The sequence below is a fragment of the Sphaeramia orbicularis genome, chromosome 14 (assembly GCF_902148855.1).
Source record: "Sphaeramia orbicularis chromosome 14, fSphaOr1.1, whole genome shotgun sequence".
Lineage (NCBI taxonomy): Eukaryota > Metazoa > Chordata > Actinopteri > Kurtiformes > Apogonidae > Sphaeramia > Sphaeramia orbicularis.
In genome coordinates this window covers 25,953,689-25,976,146 of record NC_043970.1, presented here as the reverse complement: position 1 = coordinate 25,976,146, position 22,458 = coordinate 25,953,689, and the positions used below count along the sequence as shown (strand labels likewise).

At 39.7% G+C, this 22,458-nt stretch overlaps 1 protein-coding gene across 2 annotated transcripts in view; it reads right to left on the bottom strand.

Annotated features, from left to right (window-relative positions):
- LOC115432845 (Down syndrome cell adhesion molecule-like protein 1 homolog) overlaps positions 1 to 22,458 on the bottom strand; it is a 65,254-nt gene that overhangs the window by 25,024 nt on the left and 17,772 nt on the right. For both annotated transcript variants that reach the window (XM_030153893.1, XM_030153894.1), the window contains exons 4-8: positions 4,336 to 4,482; positions 3,975 to 4,253; positions 2,520 to 2,795; positions 1,571 to 1,867; positions 105 to 377 (exon numbers count right to left, since the gene is read on the bottom strand). In XM_030153893.1, coding sequence (XP_030009753.1) covers positions 105 to 377; positions 1,571 to 1,867; positions 2,520 to 2,795; positions 3,975 to 4,253; positions 4,336 to 4,482 — 1,272 coding nt within the window. The remainder of the gene's footprint in view (positions 1 to 104; positions 378 to 1,570; positions 1,868 to 2,519; positions 2,796 to 3,974; positions 4,254 to 4,335; positions 4,483 to 22,458) is intronic.

The window sequence follows — 22,458 nt, the reverse complement described above, 5'->3', positions numbered from 1 at the left end:
GTGACACAGAGCACATTGTTATTTGGATCGATGAGACTGGTGTATTTTACGTCTAAACATTGCCTGCTGGACGTCTTTACATCTGAATGTGACTTTGCACTCACCTTTGACAGTGACGTGGACAGTCTGGTTGATTGACACCTGGGGCTGGATCAGAACGCTGCACAAGTAGGTGCCCTCGTCGGCGCCCTTCTGAACGTCCGTCAGCCTCAGGGTGCCATTCTCAAACACCACTTGACGATGATTATCAGGCAGCTGCATGCCGTCCTTCAGCCACTTGATGGAGTAATATGGGTAGCCAATCACACGGCATGTGATGTAGGTGTTCCTGCCTGCCACTGCAGTGATGTCCCGCATGGGTCTGATTCGGGGTGGACCTGGAGACACAGGGAAGAGAGGGAGGGGATGGAGGGGGGAGGCAGAGAGAGACACAGAGGACGGAGAGAGGGGCAGATGAGGTGAGGGAGGTCATGGCAGAGTCAGGGAGCAGCCACGGAGACAGGAGGTGAGGAGATAAAGGTTGAGGGATAGAGTGATTGGGGCAAGTTGACAGGTGGAGAGGGAGGTTAGTTGTGCTCCCTTTACTAAAATCTGATTGAGGATATTTGTGGATTTTAGCCTACTTAGATAGTCTTTATCTAAATGTGTAATTCTAATTTTAACTTCTAAACAATCAGTTTCTAAAACATATGCAAAGTGGCCTATGCCCAATCCCACTGTCAAAATAAAATGTTAACACAATGTACGTATCTGCAAACCACGGATACAGAAAATCTCAATGTAATACTTATTTTTCTGATAATTTTTCTCTAAAGTCACATACATATCTTTAATCACATCTTTGTATACATTCTCTGTATTATTGAGGCATCTCAAAAACAAGTGTTTTTCAATATTTGCTCACTGTAATCTTTGGCTTTTGCACTTGGAGTTTTATCTTACATTCATCTCCTGAAGGAAGGTGGGTTTATTCATCATTATGTGGCAGAATGTTGCTCACCAAAAATCAACACTTAAGGGGTAAACCTGCAAGTCACATTAAAATCATCGCAAACATTTTGGTGCCAATTGTGTTTTAGTATAAAACAATTACACCATCCCATAAATTCACAATCGAAAGTAGATTTTTAGAGAAGGAGGAATCAATTAGTGCCCTGCAGATAAAGCTTAGCAAATAACAACATCTGCATATTCATATTTTGATGTTTTTTTCTGGAATGGTGTCAGTTTCTTATAAAAAATTTTTGGCAAGTGAACTTTTTGTGGAAATGCTGTTCATCTTGTAGTATAATTGATAGTGTTTTAAAACCCTAATTAAGTACTAAACCTAACCATTAAAATTCTTTACATGTACTTTCTGTTGAGAAGTGCCCTGAACAGGTAAACACTCTGTTAATCTACATATAGAAATGTCACTAAGAAACGTTTTTATGATTCAGATACATTGACATTATACATATCTGTGCTTTGCAGAAATGTACCATGTTAACATTTTGCCTCTCTCTCTAGCTTTGTGTGTTTGTATAGAATCAGGTGTAGAGTGCATTTATATTGAAAAGCAGACAGGCACCTCTTACGTTTATGCGCGCTTGGTACTCGGCGCTACCGGCCGAGTTGCGTGCGACGCAACGATACACTCCTCCATCCCGAATGAGCGGGCTGCTGACGTTGACGTGCGACACGGTCAGGCCATCTGAGAGGGTGTACTGGCTGGTCTTGTAGGTGGAGTCTCGCACTACGGGCTCGTCGTCCAAAGTCCAGGTGATGGAAGGGGGCGGGGCTCCTTTGGCGGCGCACATGAGGGAGAACGGCTCACCCGGGTTCACCACCCGCTCGCTGAAGGAAGACACGATACGAGGAGTACCATCTGAGGGGAAAGACGGAAAGAGTGTAAAGATAAAGACTAGAACTAGCATCACATTTTCCGAAATACACCAACTTACTAACGAAAATTAGATTTTACCAAAGATTATTCAACTACAGACAACATCTGGTTTAAAGCTCATGTTTCAGCTGCTCTGACAAATCTGTTAAAATAGATTTGTACCTTGCTTAGATTTGGTCAGGTCAATCAGGCATTTATCTATTTCAATATGGTTTGATTCAAAGAGAGGAAAAGCAGTTTTATAAACATCAGAGATGGTGCAGTTGATGTGAAACAGTCTTTTTTTATGAATCAAACTAAACAGCAAATTTTCTCAAAAAGTTCAAACATCTGCACTTCACTTATAGACTTGTTCGCCATACTTTTAATAGGATTTGATAAGTTTCATTGATCATATCATTAGTTGTAGGTCCATCTAAGTGTGTCCTTTCCCACTCTTTGATTGGAAAATGAAAATAAATGAAACAGATTTTTGTGTGTGAAATGTAGATGTATCTGACTATACTGTAAAGCTCCCATTCATATCAACAGTTCAAATCAGAGGTAATGCCTATCATTTGCTTATGGAGGGGTGTTATATAATACCTGCCACATCCTTGTACATGTTTACTTCTCTCACTGTCTGTCTACGTACCCTCTAGCAGAATAATGGAAAAGTCCTGAGCAGTGTGGCCCTTTCGGGAGGCGAAGCACTGGTAAGCCCCAGAATGAAACTTCTGTGCCGCAGTGATCTGCAGCGTGTCGTTGTGTTGCCCCTGGATGGAGATGTGCTGGTCGGGGACGATGGGCTCGGTGTTTCTGTACCAGGTGATGGTGTATTCTGGGGAACCCTCCACAGAGCAGGTGAAGAAGAGTGTGCTGCTGATGCCTGTTTTCAGATTCTTTGGGGACAGTGTCACTCGTAGGGGGTCTAAGAGAAGATCGAAAATATTAGTTAGCATTTATCTGGACAAATAACCAGTCATTCAAAATAAATATTTTCATTCTAAAATTTCAATCATTTCTAAAAAAAACTGCCCAATACATTAACTTATCGTCTTTAAAAATCTGTCTTATATTATTTTTTATTCTCTATGTATTGTATAATATAACTGTAATCCCTATTTCATAATAACCTTTTTAGTCCTACTATTGGAGTAAGTTGAAAAACACTTGTGCACTCAGACTAAGTGACATTTTGTCAGGTTAATGAATAATAATAAAAATGCTTCCTAATTCTACCTAATTCTAATTGTGATGTGATACCAGATTTCTCCTCTTGTCTGAAAATGACAAAACTGGATTGAAAACATGACTCATGGGTCCATAAATACAGTAGACATTTACAATCACAGAGAGTGAGAGAGCGCAGGCACAATCAGCAGTGGTGACTCAATCAGTTCGACGCACTCATTAAAAAAGCAGCTGGAGATATCTCTTCACATCTCTGTCCACTTGTGTGTAAGTGTGTCTGTGCGTGTGTGTTTTTGTGTGTGAGCGAGAGCGAGTGTATGTATATGTGTATGTGCAAATGTCAGTGAGCAATAAGGCAGCTGGTGGTGTGCTGGGGGGCATCGCTGTGCCTCCCAACCCCCCCTCACCCTGTCAGAGTCACAGAGTGTGCTGCCATGATGTGCCCACTGGCAAAGCCTACCGCCTTGCTATTCTCCCCTCTGTCTCGCCTTCTCCGCTCTTTGTTTCTTTGTATACTTCATACAATGTCCATTTATCTCCCCCTCTTATTATCGTGTTATTACATTGTAGACAATGTCATTCTTGTAGTGTCTGTATATCTGATTGTCCCCTCTGTGACCCTTCATCTTTATCTTTGTCATCCTCACCCTCCTCCTCTCTGATGGTGAATGGTGCTGGCAGCTGTGTTAAGGATCCAGTCTCAGTGAATTACTGCCCTGTCTTCCTTTTTGAGACCTGATATGACAGGGCATCATACAGCTCACACACATGTTTGCTACTGACACACTCTAGGTGAGACTTATATGTTCGCCTCAAACCAAAAGCAAAGGAGTTTCTCTCCATGTGCCAGCTTGGTTCAGTGAGAGGACAGCGTGGGAGTCTGTCAGGTTGTTAGTGAATGTGTAGGCTCACACACCTATAACGTGAAGCTGTCCAGACACCTCTTTTGAGCCAAAGCTGTTGGTGACCTCGCATGCGTAGCTGCCGCTGTCTTCCTGCCTCAGGTCACTGATCGTCAGCCCTGTCAAGCGCCGTGTCCAGCGGGCATCTGAGGGCAGGGGACGACCATCTTTCAGCCAGCGCACAGTGGGGCTGGGGTAACCTCCTGCTATGCAGGGGAGCTCAATACTCTGGCCTGCATACACCTCCCCTGCTTGGAAACTGTCCAGGATGGTGGGTGAGGACTCATTGGGGTCTGAAAAACAGAGGAAAGATTAGATTTTATCAAGAGAAAAAGAAATATCAAAGGAGCTTTAGTTTATCAGACAGATGCTCACCCATTACGGAGAGCCTGGCTCCATTGCTTTGGCGTGTCTCGCCGCTGTACTTATGTTTGGTAATGCACCGGTATGTGGAGAGGGCATCCTCCTTCTGAACGTCAGAGATGTAAAGAGCCCCGAAGGAGGTCAGTGAGAACCTGTTACCTGTGGAGGACACATTCAGAAAGAGTAACATTAATTCCTCAGAAGCAAACATCCAGTAAAACCTGAACAGAGATGATCATTCTGGTACAAATCCATTGTGCACATTGCAAAACCGTATTGTGCTAAGAACAAACAGCTGCCTGAACAGTTGGCACTACCTGCCTCATAATGTTGCTTTCCAGAACCTGGCACATTTTCAAGGCCTGGAGGACACGCAGCGGTCACTTACACCACCAACAGACAGAGGAGAGACAGGCTGACTGTCCCCCACATACGATGGAATACACCACTATAGAAACCACAAACTATGGAAAGTGATGAATGAAGAGATAAAGGCAAGGTTGTGGAGTGGCACTATGTGATGTGATGTGATGTGATGGATGGATGGATGGATCAAAGCTACAAGCTGCCAGCTTGACGGGCTGGGTTTCTGTACACCTGCAGATTTACTCGCATCAATATTTTATTTCTGTGCTCTGCATTTGTTGGGGTCTCGCAGGTTGAGCAGGTAGAATGTAGGCAGCAGTTATGGACTGTGCATATGTTTGCATGGAATAGACTGTATGACCTGAGAGGAGGCACAGGCTGCAATTTCACAGCTGCCTTTGTTTGTCCCCCAGAATGAAGCCTTACAGGATAATGAGCACTTTAAGACTGCTACTCCCACAACACCAACGACTCGCCTGTCACAACACTCTGACACAGGCAAAGAGGGAGGGGGAGAGAGAGAGAGAAAGAGAGAGGGAGAGAGAGAGAGAGAGAGAAAGAGAGTCAGCTGGATCTGTCAAAGCCACACTTTCTGACTTAAGCAAGGGTCTGAATTCATCCCATCTGCAGCAACACCTCTGAAACAACACTGATTAATTTAATTATTTTCATCTCTCTCTGTCCATCTAAAGTAAGTGGCTCATTCACAGAACAGGTCAATCTTTAGACTAATCTTCATTCCCCTTCTGTCTCTCGTTCTGTCTCTTTCTCTCTCTCTCTGCCTCTCGCTCTCAGTCTCTAAGCAGAGTGGCAGACAGAGTAAAATATTAATTACTAAATCACTGTGCTCCCTCAGCTTTTATTCATGCTGACTTGACTAGATAACGAGAAACAGAGCCAATGTGCATTTCACACACAGACACACACACACACACACACGCACAGACAGCTGCAGCAAAACATGCATCCATGCTGGCGCCAAGAGCAGAAAAGCCTGCAGTTGTTGTTTAATTGTGCCACTTTATACTATCAAGTAATCTGTGCCAGGTGATCATTTTATTTGCCAAGGTCATACAGTCCTGCAGTTTGTCCTCTTACTTAAACAATGCCTTTTCTTGGTGTACAAACAAATCTGCATGGTATGTTTTTTGTTGTTTTTTTTTTTTTTCTTTTTTAAAATTCCATGAAATGCAAAGACTCTAACCTATCTATTACAAATGTCACGAATTGTACAATATTCATGACTCCTCTTCCTGTTACAACAATGAAACCAGTGAACTCTGCCAGTCACACTGCTTCACAACAATGATTTAGTTCAGAATTTTCTTTATGAAAAAAAAAAAAAAAACATAGTCTGTGAAATGGAGATTTATTATAGGACACAAAGTGTAAATGTTATCTGATGCACATTTTGTTTTCTGTTACATAGTAAAGTACCAACCTAAAAGGACCCATTAGAAGCACTCATGGATACTGAAAAAAATCTCTGCAGGAACCATTTAGAGGTTAAAGTATTTTTATCAAATATAAATGCTTCTATAAAGAGCCCTTTCACCCAGAAAGAAGCATGTTTGAAAGAAGCTTGCCTTGAGGATGGCAGACATTGTTAGATCTTGTTTGGTCGAAGACACAAGGCGATGCATTCAGTGAATAAATTGTGCAAAAATGGCCCAAGAATCCAACAGAAGGGAAACACGCAGTGGAGACCTTCTTGAATCTGTATTTATATGCTAAATAAGGAGTATATTTAATAGACAACATATATTAAAAAATTAATGAGGATTTCTGAGTGTGTTATACGTGATTAAAAACATATTAATAGGTATCTCTAATTAACTATGTAAAATCTGACATTTGTACATTTGTAGAAAAACAAGATTATTTCCCTTGTAAAAAACAAATAAAATAATTATTTATTTATAAGGTCATTTCAATTATCCATGACATTTTTGTACTTGCTTTTACAATTTTCAGATGCGCACACACTCTGCAGCATCAATTCAAGGTTATTATGTTATTTTAGTCCCATATGTACTGTCCCTTATGCTTTAGATAGCACTGATTCGCATATATAATTCACACTATAAATGGTATGAAAAAAAAAGAGAGAGAGAGAAGCAAATGAGTGAGGCCCATGAGCAAAGCACTTTAATCCCATCCTTGACTGCTTTGTGGCTTCACCTGGCAACTCTGGTGAATGTGTATAATCTAAATATACTCTATAGTGTGACAATATGCATTGCACACATTAATCATAGTACATGTCCTTAGCAAACCTTTCGTGAGTAATAGATGTTTGACTTAATTTTATTTTTTAATCCGACAAAATGCCCCTGGCCTGGCAGTCTCACAACACACCAGACTTGCTACGATGACAAATTCAAAGTGGAGGAGAGAAAAGGGAAAATAATGGAAGTATAAATGTGCAAGAAAGAAAAAGAAAAAAGGAAAGCATGACACTGAGTCTATAAATAGGATATATACTGTAGCCTGTTTGGGTCTAAGTGTGTGTGTGTGTGTGTGTGTGTGTGTGTGTGTGTGTGTGTGCGTGCGCGCGAGTTAGTAGCAGCCTCATTTTCTCACATGCAAATGAAGGCGTCGGCGCAAAGATAACGAGGCCCATATTTCCACCTCCTCAGTGGGGCCATTATTTATTGATGTTCTGCATCTTTCCCCCTCCCTCCCTCTCTCACGCTTTCTTCTTCCTCTCCCTGTTGCTAGGGTCTTCTCACTGCCATCCTGTTTAGATTTCGGCATTAGCAATTATTAAAGCACAGTGTGTTTACAATCGCCAATGATGAAGCATTAAGGTTGTTAATGCCACTGTGGTGTGTGACGGCTAAAGCATAACAGAAGAATCACGGTGGGAAGTGAAATTAATAAAAAAATAACATCAGTGTGAAGTTACTAAATATAGATGCAAGTAGGCTTTGTAACCAATCACAAATATTTGATAGAAATACACACTTTTTTGGTTCAATTTGCTCACATTTCCAGTTCCGTAGACATTTTATGAGACTTTTGACCTCAAAATAAGAAAGATGAGATTTATTTATTGAGATTTTTCTATGAACATTTTTTAAAGTTTCAGAATAAACTGGTAATGAAGTAAGTCTAATACTGTCAGCAAGCTATTAAATCCTTTTTGTGTGTTATTTATGAACACTTCTATGTGTAGTTCTAAAATGAGCTCAAACTTTTCTACTCTCAACAGGAATCAAATTTAGATCTTGGATGTAAATCTGACCTACATGCCTTAGAGGGGCAAAGTTCCACACTATCTGGACTACTCTATTTAAGGATACAACATTTTCCCCTTCTTATAAGAAATTGGCAGTGACCTGTCTCATTGGAGCTGTTGGTTTCCTAATTTATTTATGTCTATAATATATATATTAATTCATTTCAGATTCAAAGGTTGTGGAGGTGCTGGAGGTCATCCCAGTTCACCACAGGTCATACAGCACTGAGTAAAGGTCAAAGGCCAACAGTAGGTTTGCTGGTTTAATAAAGTTCTAATGACCACATAAGCATTTTTCACTCCGTTTTAAGATTTAATGAATGGGAACAGCAGTACAAACAAAAGTTTCAGGGAAAAAAATGCTTCTAAACCAAAGCGTTAGTATTTAGTGTGACCACTTAATATGTCTTCACCCATTTTGTTCAAACAATAAGAGATTTATTGTATTATTTTCTGTTGTTTTATACCAGGTTTCATTCAACACATGTCAGATATTTCCAATTCTTTGTGTTGCATCTTGTCATGGAGTCAGGAGTCACACTACATAGTGACTTTAACCTTTCCAACATATTTAGTTAAATTTTTTGTGTGTGTCTTTTAAGGTAGTGCACACATTCCCTGTATTTTCTTAGTTGCATATATATTATTAATATATTCTATTAAATTTCAGAGATGGAAAGATCTTTCAGTCAGTTTTCTTTTTTGTACAACTACTAAAAATATTGAGTTTATTGCTCTTGGTAAAATACTGGTGCTCCCATGAGGTTTCACAGTATGGACCCCATATCTAATCAGTTCGGAAAAGGCTAATGAGCTATCGAACCTGCATTCTGTTTTTCCTCCTGGCAGATCACTGCAATTTGATCCCCTGAGTCTTCATCCTACTCATCACTGGTGATGGTCAAAGACAGAGCTTCCTTGCCTTTAAGGGGTTTCCCAGTGAAATGAAGGTTAGTCTATTTTCACTGCTTATTACGGAGACTAGAAGTAAACATAATAAGAAAAGCAGCAGAGGGTCAGAGGTTTAACTCCTCCACAAGCTGCAGCCAGACAACAATAATCCTCAGATAGATGCCTACAGCGCAACATTAAAGAGTTGAGCTCTAAAGTTAGATGCTCAGAAGGAAATTTACTTATTTAAACAGTTATTCCTTGGCATTTATTCTTCCAATTTACAACTTGTTGTTTTATGGCAGTTGGTATTCAGCTTTTAGGTCCATTACCGACTTTATAACCTTCATAAAGTGTTCATCTATACATGTTTTATTTCCATAAAGGGAAAGGTGTTTAGTGTTCTTTTTGTATCCTAAATGTCTACTCATAATTATTTACATTACATTAATTGTTTGGTCTGTAAAATATCAGAAAATACTGAAAAGTCTTCCCTAAGATGACATGCATGAGGTTTTCAAAGATGCTCAGTCACAGAAGAGGAATAAGACCTGAACCCAGCGATTAATTTAATAGTTGCCAACAAATCGTCTTAATTGATGCAATTCTAATGATAGAGCATTCTTTAAAGCTAATCTAATATTCATTTTTTGACACGTAATATATAAAAAAAAATGTGTTTGAGCAGGTTACTGTGTGAATTCAACAAGATAGAAACTATAGAAAGATGTGACAACAAAATAACTTGATGAAATGTGACTCTTATGATAAATAATACGTAACACACATAGATTTGATTCTTTTCTGACTTGAGTTCCCTTTTTTTCCCCAAAAAATTATCTGTATTTTAATACCCACAAAAGACTGTTGCAACAATAACACAATCACAAAAATTAACATACAAAGTTCTGTTTAGTTAAGTTGTAATATGGTGGAAAAAAATACAATCTGTGCACAATCACAGGCTGATTTTAAGTAACAAAACAATATAGTTTAGAATTGCATTGTGTACCTTTTCTGCTCTCAACAGCAAGTTGCGGAGAAAATTTTGAAAGACAGTGAGAAAAGAGAGGGGAGGAGGAGGGGATCAAAGACTTGTGACTGTCACCAAAAGAAGAAGAAAGAAAGGAAAGAAAAAAAAAAAACAGAGCGTATTCTGGAGATATTCTCTGCGGTGCTGGAATATGCTTGGTGCTCACAAATGCAGACATGCTCCTCACACACACAGAAACACCTACCAGACTTAAAAATAGGACAAAAAATATTTCCCTGCTGGAAGGAAAAATAATAAACTATGCTTTAAAATTAGCTCCATGGAGTCAGTGAATGGCAGTAGTCCAGTTTTGCACTCAGAAGAATGTGTTAGAGCAGAAAATCAGCATCGTTGGACTGAATGACTTGACTCAGACAGGAATGAGTGGACAAAAGGAGGAGAAACAACAGACAGAAAAACTGTGGAGGAGATGAGTCCATTTCTGTGTGCTCCCCTTTATGCAAAAAGGGGAGTTGCATTTGTATTCAAAGCGAGAGCCCACTCCACCCTCCCTTTACTCTCTCCCCTCTCTCCACTGTGTACATTAAAAGCCCGAGTAGATGCAGGTGTCAGCCAATTAAATATATACACTTCCCTGGCTTTTATTCTGCGACACACTTACTTAACATCTATGAATGGTGCCCTCTTAACTCCTTTCAATTCATATTCAAAGCAAGTTTTATTGGCACAACTGATGTGTTACAACTAATTGTGCAATGGCAGCCCACCCCGCTGCATCTCCTTCATAAAAGCGACTTTGTTAACCCGACCAAACTGTTCAGCTCAGGAAGAGCACGAGTCACGCTGCCAGTTACCCTGCATGAGCAAAATCTGAATCCCAGCGTTCAATTCACTTTGTCTCTCTTAAGCTGGACATTTTTAAAAGGAAGCGAGATACAGGACATTGGAGGAGGGGAAGAAGAAGAAGAAAAAGAAGATGAAGAAGAAGAAGAAGGAGCTAGCGTTCTGTCATGTTTTCATTAAAAAGCCACGCTTCACTGTCTCATCCTAACTGCGGTCCCTTTTCCTAACCAATTCTGACTCCTTACCTCACCCTTCAATCATGCCCTCCCTCTGCCCATACACTCTACACTCATCGTGAGTAAAGAGGATCTCAGAAAGTTGAAGCGACAGAGGTGAAGAGCTGATAAAGGTGGAGGTGGAGGCAGAGGTAAAGGGAATAAGACAGAGTGGACACCGAAATAGAGAGAGTCCAGCAGCTTCCACAGCGATGGGACCATGTCTCTTCTGCTTCACTGACTGCTCTGTCCCAATTTGCCCTGTGTGACTTTAAACAGTAAACACTGGGGGAGGGGACGACGTGGCGGCATTGAGGGGAGGCTGTCTACTGAGGGGCTGAATGGACAGTCAGTCGGGGACCCACATAAAACCGTTGGTATGCAAAAGACGACATTTGCGTAGATATAACTCAACGCAACACTGCAGAGATGCCATGTTCCAGCCCATAAAGCCATCCTAACCAGACAGGCAGACGATGCTGCATAAAGCTAAATGGACCGTCTCAGATAGACGGAGTGCTGAGGAGATTAAGCATCAGTAGAAACATCAGAGGAAACGAGGGATGGAGGGAAAGAGGGTGGGAGGATAGGAGAGAGAGAGAGAGAGAGAGAGAGAGGGAGAGAAATGGGGAGAGATGTAGAAATAGGACTCCATTATTCATGACGTGTGTTTCATGTGCTTGGTGACATCTGGGACAGCAGTGATAATGAGAGTCCCAGGAGAGAGAAACTACATGTACACACACATACACACAGCTACACATCCCGATACACCACACTGTAAGCGTGCCACCATGGTCCAAACACCTACCCTCAACTGGATATCCCATTACTTAATATTGAACTTTTACAGGAAAACGCAGTAAACCTCAAACACTGCTCAAAAAATGTCCCTGTGTAAAAGAGAACATCCATTTTTGAAGCGCTCATCCTCTTGACTTGTTTTGATTTAGCTGCAGATAACAGACAGAGCTGGATATATGGTGCATGTCTGCTATCATATGTTTGTCTGTGTGTGTCTGTGTGTGTGTTATGTGTGATGCGGTGTACTCCAGCTTAGCCCATGGCCCGGGGCAGTGAGCTGCATTAGCGGCACTGAGTGAGCTGCCTGGTCCCTCCCTATTAGAGTGCTGGTGGCAGAGGAGTGTCACTGCCCAGCATGGCAAGAGAGACAGAGTGAGCGAGAGAGAGCGAGAGCGAGAGAGAGAGCGAGAGAGAGAGAGAGAGGAGAGAGAGAGAGAGAGAGAGAGAGAGAGAGAGAGAGAGAGAGAGAGAGAGAGAGAGAGAGAGAGAGAGAGAGAGAGAGAGAGAGAGGAGAGAGAGAGAGGAGAGAGAGAGAGAGAGAGAGGAGAGAGAGAGAGAGAGAGAGAGAGAGAGGGCTTAACTACTGCACAAACACACACATATAGACTTATGGTGTTTACCAGAAAGGACAGTCAAAATCCCGAACAGCACGTCAAATGGCCACAAATACACTCAGCATTACAATTTCACATTTACCAAAATTAAATAACAGAAGTTATGCTATGCAGATTTTCACTTACTTAAATTCAAGATTTTTTCAGATCTCTATCCATTTAAAATCAGATTTATTTCAAGTTGTGCTGGGGCTGAACTTCAGTGATGCACTCGATATGATAAATGGTGACTTTTTACAGCAGCTTTATGTTTTTCTGCAACCCTCTTTAAGACATTTCAAGGGCTAAAATTTAATTAGTGATTTTTACACTTTTCAAGGAATCCACAGAAGCCCTGAGGATGATCCAAAACATCATCATCCTCAGTGTGATCAGTAATATCCAGCTAGACTTTACTGTTGCTGTCAAAAGATTTTGTGAAGCCAAGAGAATGAGGTGTGTAAAACCTTTATAGAGACAGTGATCACTGATCTGAAAATGGTTTAAAGGAAAAGAGAACGGCCTCTGAATAATAACAGTCATTGGGGGAGTTTGTCACACTGAAGGACTGAGCTGCATCTGTAACATGTTTCTATTATCTACAGCTCACAGTTCGTACCTAAAGGTGAGTGAAAGGTGTGTGGACACAGAGGATAAAAACACTGGTCAACAATGATTTTGATACTGATATAAAGGAAGTACTTGATTTGACCTGAATCAGGTACACTGATTCCAAATCTGAAATTAGATCTTCTCCAGCATATCAGTATGTTGGGCTACACACAAGTAAATATGTAGCTATTTGCAGGATAACAAGCCAGGATCTTAGTTCAATCAGTTATAGCTGATCAAAACTGGAAAGCTTGAATTTTCATTGGAGCTCATTGGTAATCCTGTATTCCTCTCTAAGTTCAGCTCTGAAGACTTAACAGTGTGTGATTTGCGAATGCAAGTGGTGCAAAATTTTCTGGGCATTGTTACAACAACTATGATCAACTAGTTGAGGATGTGCTAAAAGCAGATGAACGGATGGATTACATAATGTCAATCTTTACTTCCTCCTGTTGGACCTTGACCTTTTCCCCTACTAATACGATTTCATCAAGATATTTCTAAAATGGAAACCAGGCACAGAGGGCCCTTCATTCTTACCATGATGTTGATTACAGTTGGTTCCTACAACAGGAAATAGTGAGAGACAGTAGCCACTTTTACACAGACATCCCGGAAAAAAGGTGAAATGGTAATCCCATCTTTTTTCCACCAATGACTGATTTCCACAGCAAAGCCAACAGAGGTGAGACAGGCTGGGCTTTTACACAGCGGCCCTGCGTTCTGGAATCACAGGGGCGGTGCCACACCGCAGTATATAGTGTGACATATAACTTGCGAGCATAGCGGTGTTGCTATCCTCTCCAGAGTCTTTCACTGTTCCACAAATGTTAGCATGGATAGAGTCCTCCACCCGAAGTGACAACAGCTCACGGGTCTCAGCATCTCCCCAGTTCAACATCTTTCTGGTCGTGTTGATATGTTTGTTTACTCATTTTTAAATCCCTACCTGCGCGGGGGTCGCACACGCAATACATCATCAAAACAACACCTTGGTTGTGGAATGAGAGGTTCCAGAATCATTCCAGAATCATGATTCCACTTTTATCACTGCTCTGTTATGACCTCCACAGGCGTTACAGAGCCGTGACAGAGGTGGGACCAAGTGATCCCGCCATTTTGTTTACACAGACGTCGTTCTGGAACGAAGGCGATTATTCCTGTAACAGAAGTGCTGTGTAAAAAGGGCTAGTGTCTCAAACATTTTGGAACAATTTTGGTCCAAGCTGATGGGCTCTGATACCTAGGTTTCTTCTTCATTAAACTTGATCTTCATATCTATAACTAAATATATAACACGCATTATTCTCAGATTATGAATACACAATAAAAGACACTAGATTAGAGGATGTGTTTTTACATGTTCACAGAACTTCTGATTTCAGATTTGGAATCAGCATGCCTAATTTAGTCAACATCAGTCGTTTTTCCTCCAGTTGAAGATGAAAAGTTTTGTTTTGTTCTTGTGAGGTGTAAGTGTTGATTTTTAGATTTAGATGAGTCCTGTTTTATTTAAGAATGAAGGTCCTGCACATGTACGCATCCTGGTGTGAATTTACAGATCTGTGAGTGCACCTTGCCCACTGCCCCGTCTGTTATTATCTCCAGTATATTCATCATTACCTTTTTAAAGCCTCCTTTGAAAATAAATCATATGAGATACCTGTCTTTTTGCAAATGGATGATGCATGTTGGAGTTATTTCTTCACTGCTGAACTATGTCCATCTCTTGCAGCTTCTTGTGACTTGTTCTTCATGGAGCTGAATCATTTCATTTTAAAACAGCATGTAGAGTATGTTCATGATGAACCCGACAGATGCAAATCACTTTTCTATTTGTTTCCCTTAAATTACAATTCACTCTAGCTATTTTTATCCAGTTACTGCCAGTTTTGTCGAATTACTGACTAAGGTTCCGTGAGAAGAAACAATTGATATGCTTTCACCATATTAAGTCTGTGATTTGTTTACACATGACATTTACTACGTACATGCTAATTCACAGAACAAGCGAAAACTGAAATGCATCACAGTTTATAATGTCAGACTGCAAAAAAGTCTTCTATCACATTCACTCTCTGTCTCAGCGCCTTCACCGTTCTGCCCAGTGCAGTCAGTCAGGGTCCTGAAATGTTGATCTGGCGTTTATGTGTGTTAGGACAGCTAATCGTGAGTCGGATCAATAGGTCTGATTGAGAGGTCATGTAGGAACATGACATGACCAGTGATCCTCTTTGATCGCTGGTCATGTCTCCTCATGGTCTCTGGACAAGCAGCTGCATTCATTTCCTTTTCAGCTCTCAGAAATAAAACAGACATTTCCTAAAATACAATCAGCTCAGTCAGAATTACAGTTATTATTATGATTTTTAAGTCAAAATAATACCAAAATATTACCTTAAACTGACAAATTAAGAATTGATACATACAGAAGTGGATTAAAATGAAAAAGAGTCATAATGACAAGGAGAAATGGATAAGCTGATGGGGGGTGGGGGGGCAAATCAGGGAAGCAAATCGGAACTGTACTTCTCGTCACTGCAGCGAGCTGTTGAGTAAATAAGCATTTCCTTAAATGCAATTTCTTAGCAGATCCAGTTGTAATCGCCTTGCACTAATCCCTCTTTCACTAGCCTAAACAAAAGAGTAGAAAGGAAGCAAGAAAAAAGGGGTAAACCCTCTTTACCCAAATCCTATTTCTTAACCTGATCCAGGACATATAAACCCTAACTCTTATTCTCTAAGCCTTGACTCAAGCCTTTCTCCTTTCACTTTTCTTAACGGAGCTGAATGTGGTTAAAAGTGAAAACTTGGAAATGAAACGTGGAAATTAATGGTTGTGAAGCAGAAATTAATCAATCACATAGGATGAAATACTGAAAATAAAATTGATTATGATGCAGTCACTGGGATTGATGAGACAAACAAATTGGGGTAAATGACTTACATTTTTATACGCTTTAAAGGACACTTTCAACTAGTTTATTAATTCTGCTTGACATTGACACTTTTTGCCAATTTCAGCAGCACAGTGTTATATCGGTCCAAAAAAGACAAGATACAAAAACTTCTCCATCTTTTAAAGGTACAGGATTAAAATTTGTCACCCCAAACCCAGCTTCCCAAACTGACTTTTTTCCTTCCCAGTTGTTTTCTTCTCACACAGCCTGGTTTTCAGGGTGAAACAGTGGCCAGATTTCTGTCAGAGTGATGTGCTCACAGGGGCTTTCCCATCTCTCCCTCTTACACTGATTGACACTGATACACTGATGCACTGGAAACATGCTCATACGTATGTGTGTGTGTGTGTGTGTGTGTGTGTTTGATTGAGACACAAAGAGAGAAAGGCAGGGGGAGAGCAGCAATGATAGTGTGTGTACATTTCTGTGTTAAGTGCACGTGAGCAGGCGTGTGTAGTAGTGTGTAAATAGTCAATAACAGCCGACACTTGTCAGCCCTCTGCTCTGTACACACAAAGCCTGTGGTTGGGCCATTGTTGAACTCCGCCTCTCCGTACCCCCCCTACACTTCCCTAACTGGGCCTCTCAAGCAGAGATAATTATGCCTATTGTGCCCCTTGCACACACAGAAAACACACACACTCACATACACACACACACACACTTGTTTGTGCTAATTAACACACCCACCCACGTGCCTACTCAACCTAACTTAGTAAAAGATGGCTGCCAGCAACCCATCTGTTCCTGCCCTGCTCCCAGTCGCTCTCAGCACACAGGGGCAAATGTGAGAGGGGCAAAAATAAGCAGAGAAAGTCAAACACAAACACTCAGATATGCTTGTCATGATTAGGAAATTTTAGTTCAGCTTCTGTTCATTTATTGCTACTAGTGTAATCCAAGCCTGACAATAGTTTATTTACAAACAAAACCAAGAACACAATCCAGCTATTTGGCAATGAAAACAGGAATGTGTTTTGTTGCCTTTTAGACAAGGCACTGGGAGCAAAAATTGCACACGGCAGATTTTACATAAATAATTTAAATACACTACGCCTTTTTCTGAAATTTTGGCTGCGACAATATTATTTTCATTGTCATTTAATCTCTCACTTATTTACTATTAATGAAATGTCGGAAAAATGTCAGTTTATTGAAATAAAGAATAGTGAAAGTATTCACATTCAAGAAGCTGTAGTCAGAGAAGTATTAATTACATGATTATCATTGTACAATATATGGACAAAATTAGATGCAGGGATGCAGGGATACATCACGCCTGCAGTGTCCTGTTGATCTGAAATATTATCATGATAAAAATGTTCATGTCAGTTGTTGTAAATAATTACAACCATAAATGTCACATAAATATTTCTTCTAAGTTTTAAGGCTGATTTTTCGTAATGAATGAGAGTTGAAGAAATCATATGGTTACATGTGATTTAAATGATTATTTATGGTCAGAACGTGACAAATGTTCCAGAAATAAAACATTTACAACAAAAAACAGCAATGAGTCTGATTAAGTAAAAACAAGTATTGTATAAGCTTAAGTGACAATGTAGACAAAAATCTACCTTAAAGACACAATCAAATAACTATTGCAATAATGTTTATATAATATAATGGTATTATAACATTTGTCATTATGATTTTGTAGCCCAGCTCCCTATTAACAATGAAACACCTAAATTCGTTGGTCCATATCACATATTGCAGATTAATTTTAAAACTAATAGATTAATTGTTGCATATCTAAGAAAAAAAATACTGACGAGTACCAAAAAATGTTAAGCAACTCAGATGATGTCATTAAAAGTCCACAAGTCAAATATTACATAGTGGAAAAGAGAGTGGAAATGGTGATGAAACATTTCTGACACTTTTATCCAGCTGTTTTTACAGCTGAATAGAGGTAATTATCACGATTATGCAAATATAATTGCAGTTTTCTGAAATATTTGTGAGGTGATTATGTAATAGGGATCTACAAGCAAAGAAATAAAAACTGCAGAGCTGGTGGGAGATATCTAAATTTTCACATTTTTATGTGGTTTTGTGACTCCTGAAGGAGATCATTTCACCAAAGCTGTTCATTGAGAAGCACTAGTGTTAGTGCCATATGTTTGCATGTGTATACACATAATAGTTGCACCCTCATCTGCATGATTTAGTCTGTAATGCCCCCCCCATGCCCTGCTGTGTGCCACATGGGACAGAGGTGGGAGGAGAGGAAGGATGAGTGAGGGAAAGATGGTGTGAGACTGAAAGGAGGGAGAGAGGGGTGGGGGGGTAGGGGTGGGGGTGTGACAGTCGATGGGGTTGTGTTCAATGAACCCTGGGGACGCCACGTGCTCCCTGTCCTCCTCTGTCACAGTGCGTCCTGCACTGAGGCAGCCAGAGCACAACAGGACAGCCATCACACAGCAGAGAGGAGCGCAGCCTTAATGTATCCTGAGTTAATGTTTAATGAGTGCTCCATATTCAGGCAGGTTGATGTGAAATCTGAAAATGGCTTTATTGTGTTACTTTCGAGGGCAGACAAAGGGAAATGGGTGCGTGAAAGGGGCAGTCTTGTATATTTATACACTTAAAGGTGAATGTGTGTGTCATGACTGTGTTTACAAGAGCCAGCGAGTCCCAGACAAGTGTATCTATTAATGTATTCCTGCTCTGAGTGCACAAACACAGATTTACAAACAGACATCGTGTCCTAACACACCACTGCTCACCATGAGGTCCCTCTGCCTTTGTCACCTCTCCTTTTTTTCTCATGAATGCATCTGTGTGGAGCCTTAGGACACTAAGTTTTTAATTACTGAGTAACTGCGGTGTTTGCATTCACCACAAAAGGGCAGGATGTGACACAAACACAAACTTTGGTCGGTCTAAAGTTCGTAATGATATGTTATTTCACTTATCAAATATACTGAGTGGTGCTCATGAAGATGTAATAATAAAAACAAGGTGCTTCACATAGCAAGCTAAAATGCACAGAATGTAGAATCATAGATACAATGAGATTAAAAGGAATGAACCACATAAAAATGATTCTACGCTCAATTACTGAATGGATAATTTTGTCACTTTATTTTGAGATAATTATGAATCCTCATAAATGTTTGACAAAACAAACAAGCCTTCCTCATGGTAAATTAGACATTTTTTTATGACAAAACAGCAAATTCACATTATTAAAAGGTTTTCTATGACCAAACAGAGAGATATTCAGTACAGATGAAAAAAAATCTTAATTTAATAAAGTTGGAACCAGTGCATATTAACCATATGTACATGGCTTAAATGACTAATCTGTAAATCAATTTAAACTATGTTGTCCATTTTTAGCCATTTAACTGTCTCAGAAATAATATTTTTGCAAATATCTTGTGAAATTCCTCATGATGCATTGGTGTAAAATGGCTAAAACCTTTAAACAGCATCTTCTAAATTAAATTAAGGAAGGAAAAGATATCACTCAACTCACTTGAGGCCTAATCAATTCTGATTACTTACTGCAAGTTGCTTATTCCACAAATTGATCAACTCAACTGTAGTGTTCCAGGTGTTTCCAATTAACCCCTGTGGCTTAGTGTATGTGTTGCGTGTGTGTGTGTGTGTGTGTGTGTGGTGTGTGTGTGTGTGTGTGTGTGTGTGTGTGTGTGTGTGTGTGTGTGTGTGTGTCTGTGTCGAGCCGTCTGACTTCCAGCGAAGACCCCTGGGGCCAAGGATTGATCTGAAACGTAGCCTGTAACTGACCTCGCCACCCGGTAACCCCATTACGATCTGAGCGCACATTAAGACCTGATAACGCAGCACTTACGCTGAGGCAGGTTAAAGACAAGATAATCCATTATATACATAAAAAAAAAACACCTAGACGTATGTGCTTCAAATCTACCTTTAACATAGCTTTATTCACTGGATGTTTTAAAGAATTTAAATAAATGCTTGAAAAATGCCTGATGTCAACTTGTGTACTGTTTAAGCCAGACAAAATTACAACAAAAATGGGAAAATGGAAGAATTAATTGCAGTGGTGGAAAGCAGTTTTTGGTCACCCCATGCATTTGTGACATATTGCTCTAAGAATCACTTTTAATCATTGAACTCTGCCATGTATTGTTCCATTCTCTTCTGAATGTGCTCTGCTCCATCGATGTCAGAACTGGATTTTTCAGCAAATTAATAAAACACATCCAGGGCATAACATGTGGAAACCATCAAGAATTTCATTTTGTTATTTTTCCTTGTTAACAATAAACAAACAAAAAAAAAATCATTTGCATTTGCCTGTCTGTCTGATGCAGCCACACCTTTTGAAACACAAAAGGATTTTTTCAAACACTTCATGATAATATTTGAGATTGTGTAAAATTTAAAGCTGTCTGAAAACTTTTTTCCACTACTGTATTTAGAAGAAATTTAATTTCTTAATTAATCAATTAGTTGTTTGGTCTTTTAACTGTTACTTGAAATGATGTGTTCAAGTGTCTTTTTGATCCACAACCAAAAATATTCTGTTTAATTGTACCGTTGAGTAAACAAATCAGAAAATCTTCCATTTTAAGAAATTGGAATCAGACAGTTTTTCATCAAAAATTCACCCCAAACGATTAATGGATCATCAAAATAGATGTTAATTAATTTAAAAGCTGATAACTACTCTGATTTAGTTATATTTACAGCTGTTACTAAGCAAGAAAATACAACCTGATGAAGAAATAGAAAAGGAAGAGTTGTATATTTTTGCTTGCATTGCCATCCAATCGCTATGCAAATACATAAACAACAGCAAATTGTGTGGCAGGTGGATTAGATGGAGCATGCTTGGGCATCTTCTGTGGACCACCATGTGGCCGCAGCCATCTGCTGATCCAGCCTCTATTCATCGGAGCCACTCATTAGCTTTCTGCTGGTTAGACTGACGGCCCCGGTCTGCGAGCTCAACCCTCTGTGTGTCCCAGCGTTGTTTTTATTCCCGTCCACAAACCCTCTACCTCTCTCTGTCTCCGCTCCAGCTCTCCTCCTTCAGATCACTGCTCAGACTAGCGGACCCCCATTGTCTTATGAGGGTCATGCACACACACACACACACACACACACACACTTACACACACACAGACACACACACATAGACACACACATAGACACACAGGGCTTAACACAGGGATGGTATGGGACAGGGAAGTGAGAGGGAAATAGGTCAGTCTGCCTGCACCCCTCCCCTCTAAAACCCCTTCACTGTCCTGGCTGGACAGGAAAGTGGGACAGGCAATGGGACACACAGACATAAATGCACACACACTTACACACACATACACATAGCTCCAGATGGGGAACATGTGTGTTTAACAAAATGGAACCTGTTCGGGTTCAAAGGTCATGGCTGCGTTATGTTATGTCATCAACTCAACCTTTACATCAGTATGTGATTCAGCTACAGATCACAGTCTTCACAGTAAACCCTCTGCAAAGACACTATGGAAAGGTGATTTTCGGAATATAATTTCTGATCACTGTTGTAACTTAATTTCTTTATGCTTTATGGATGGGAATTGTACAGTAACTCTTTGCCAATAATTAATGATATAAATGATGTATGATCAAAATGTGACAATTCTTCATAATCATCTACAATATAATGCAATGCTTGTGCAAATGAAGAGGAAAAACTTCTACTAAAAGGCACAAAGGAGGAATTGTGTATTGTTTTCACAGAGTTTGCAGGTGAAATGAAACTATCTATAAAAAGTGTATAGTCTCAGCTGAATACTTGTTAAACACACACATAATCTGCAACTCCCATCTGCATTTATGCTATAGGTTTGAACAAAATCACTCATATGTGCACATGTGATAACAGATCAAAAGAGGAGGCAAAACAATTCATTCTTATATTTCATGCATCCATGGCTTTTACAAAAAAATTCTTATTTAACCCTCCAAGACCTAGAACTATTTTTGTGGCAACTTCCAAGAAATTGTTTTTAACATTCCTCCACATTTAACCTTTCAGAAGTGATTTGTCATCATTTATTATAATATTACGCTGCATTTTGCATTGAAAACCAGGTATTTTATTTGACTTAATTTACTAATTGTGTAAATGTTGATAAAAACTCAGAGTAAATTCAAAGCTTATTTTTATCAAAAGAGAGAAAATGGAAGAAAAAGTCACCTTTTTTAGCAAAATATATTGATGATTGAACATAAAACAAGCATCTACAACCACTGTCATTTGTCAAACTACATGGGTTTTACTGGTGAATCGATGTTATAGAAGACGGTGCCAATGAACGTCTACATGGGTCATATCTGATGCTGCTGAAAAGCTGAGAAGCTGCATTTGACCTGAATTATTTACATGTATTGACAGAATGAATGATTCGAAAATGATTAAACAGTTTAGATTAGAAGATGCTTTTGGTTAAACTCTTATAACCTACATATGAACTATATATGTTGCTGAAAAGTATCATAAATGTAAATTCGAAGCATTAATCAGTTGTTTTAGTACTAAAATAAGAAGAAACACATAAACCTATGCATCTTTTTCAAGATAATCATAACTTGTTCCTACTTTCCACTGAATCATATTTTGTGTTGACTCCTT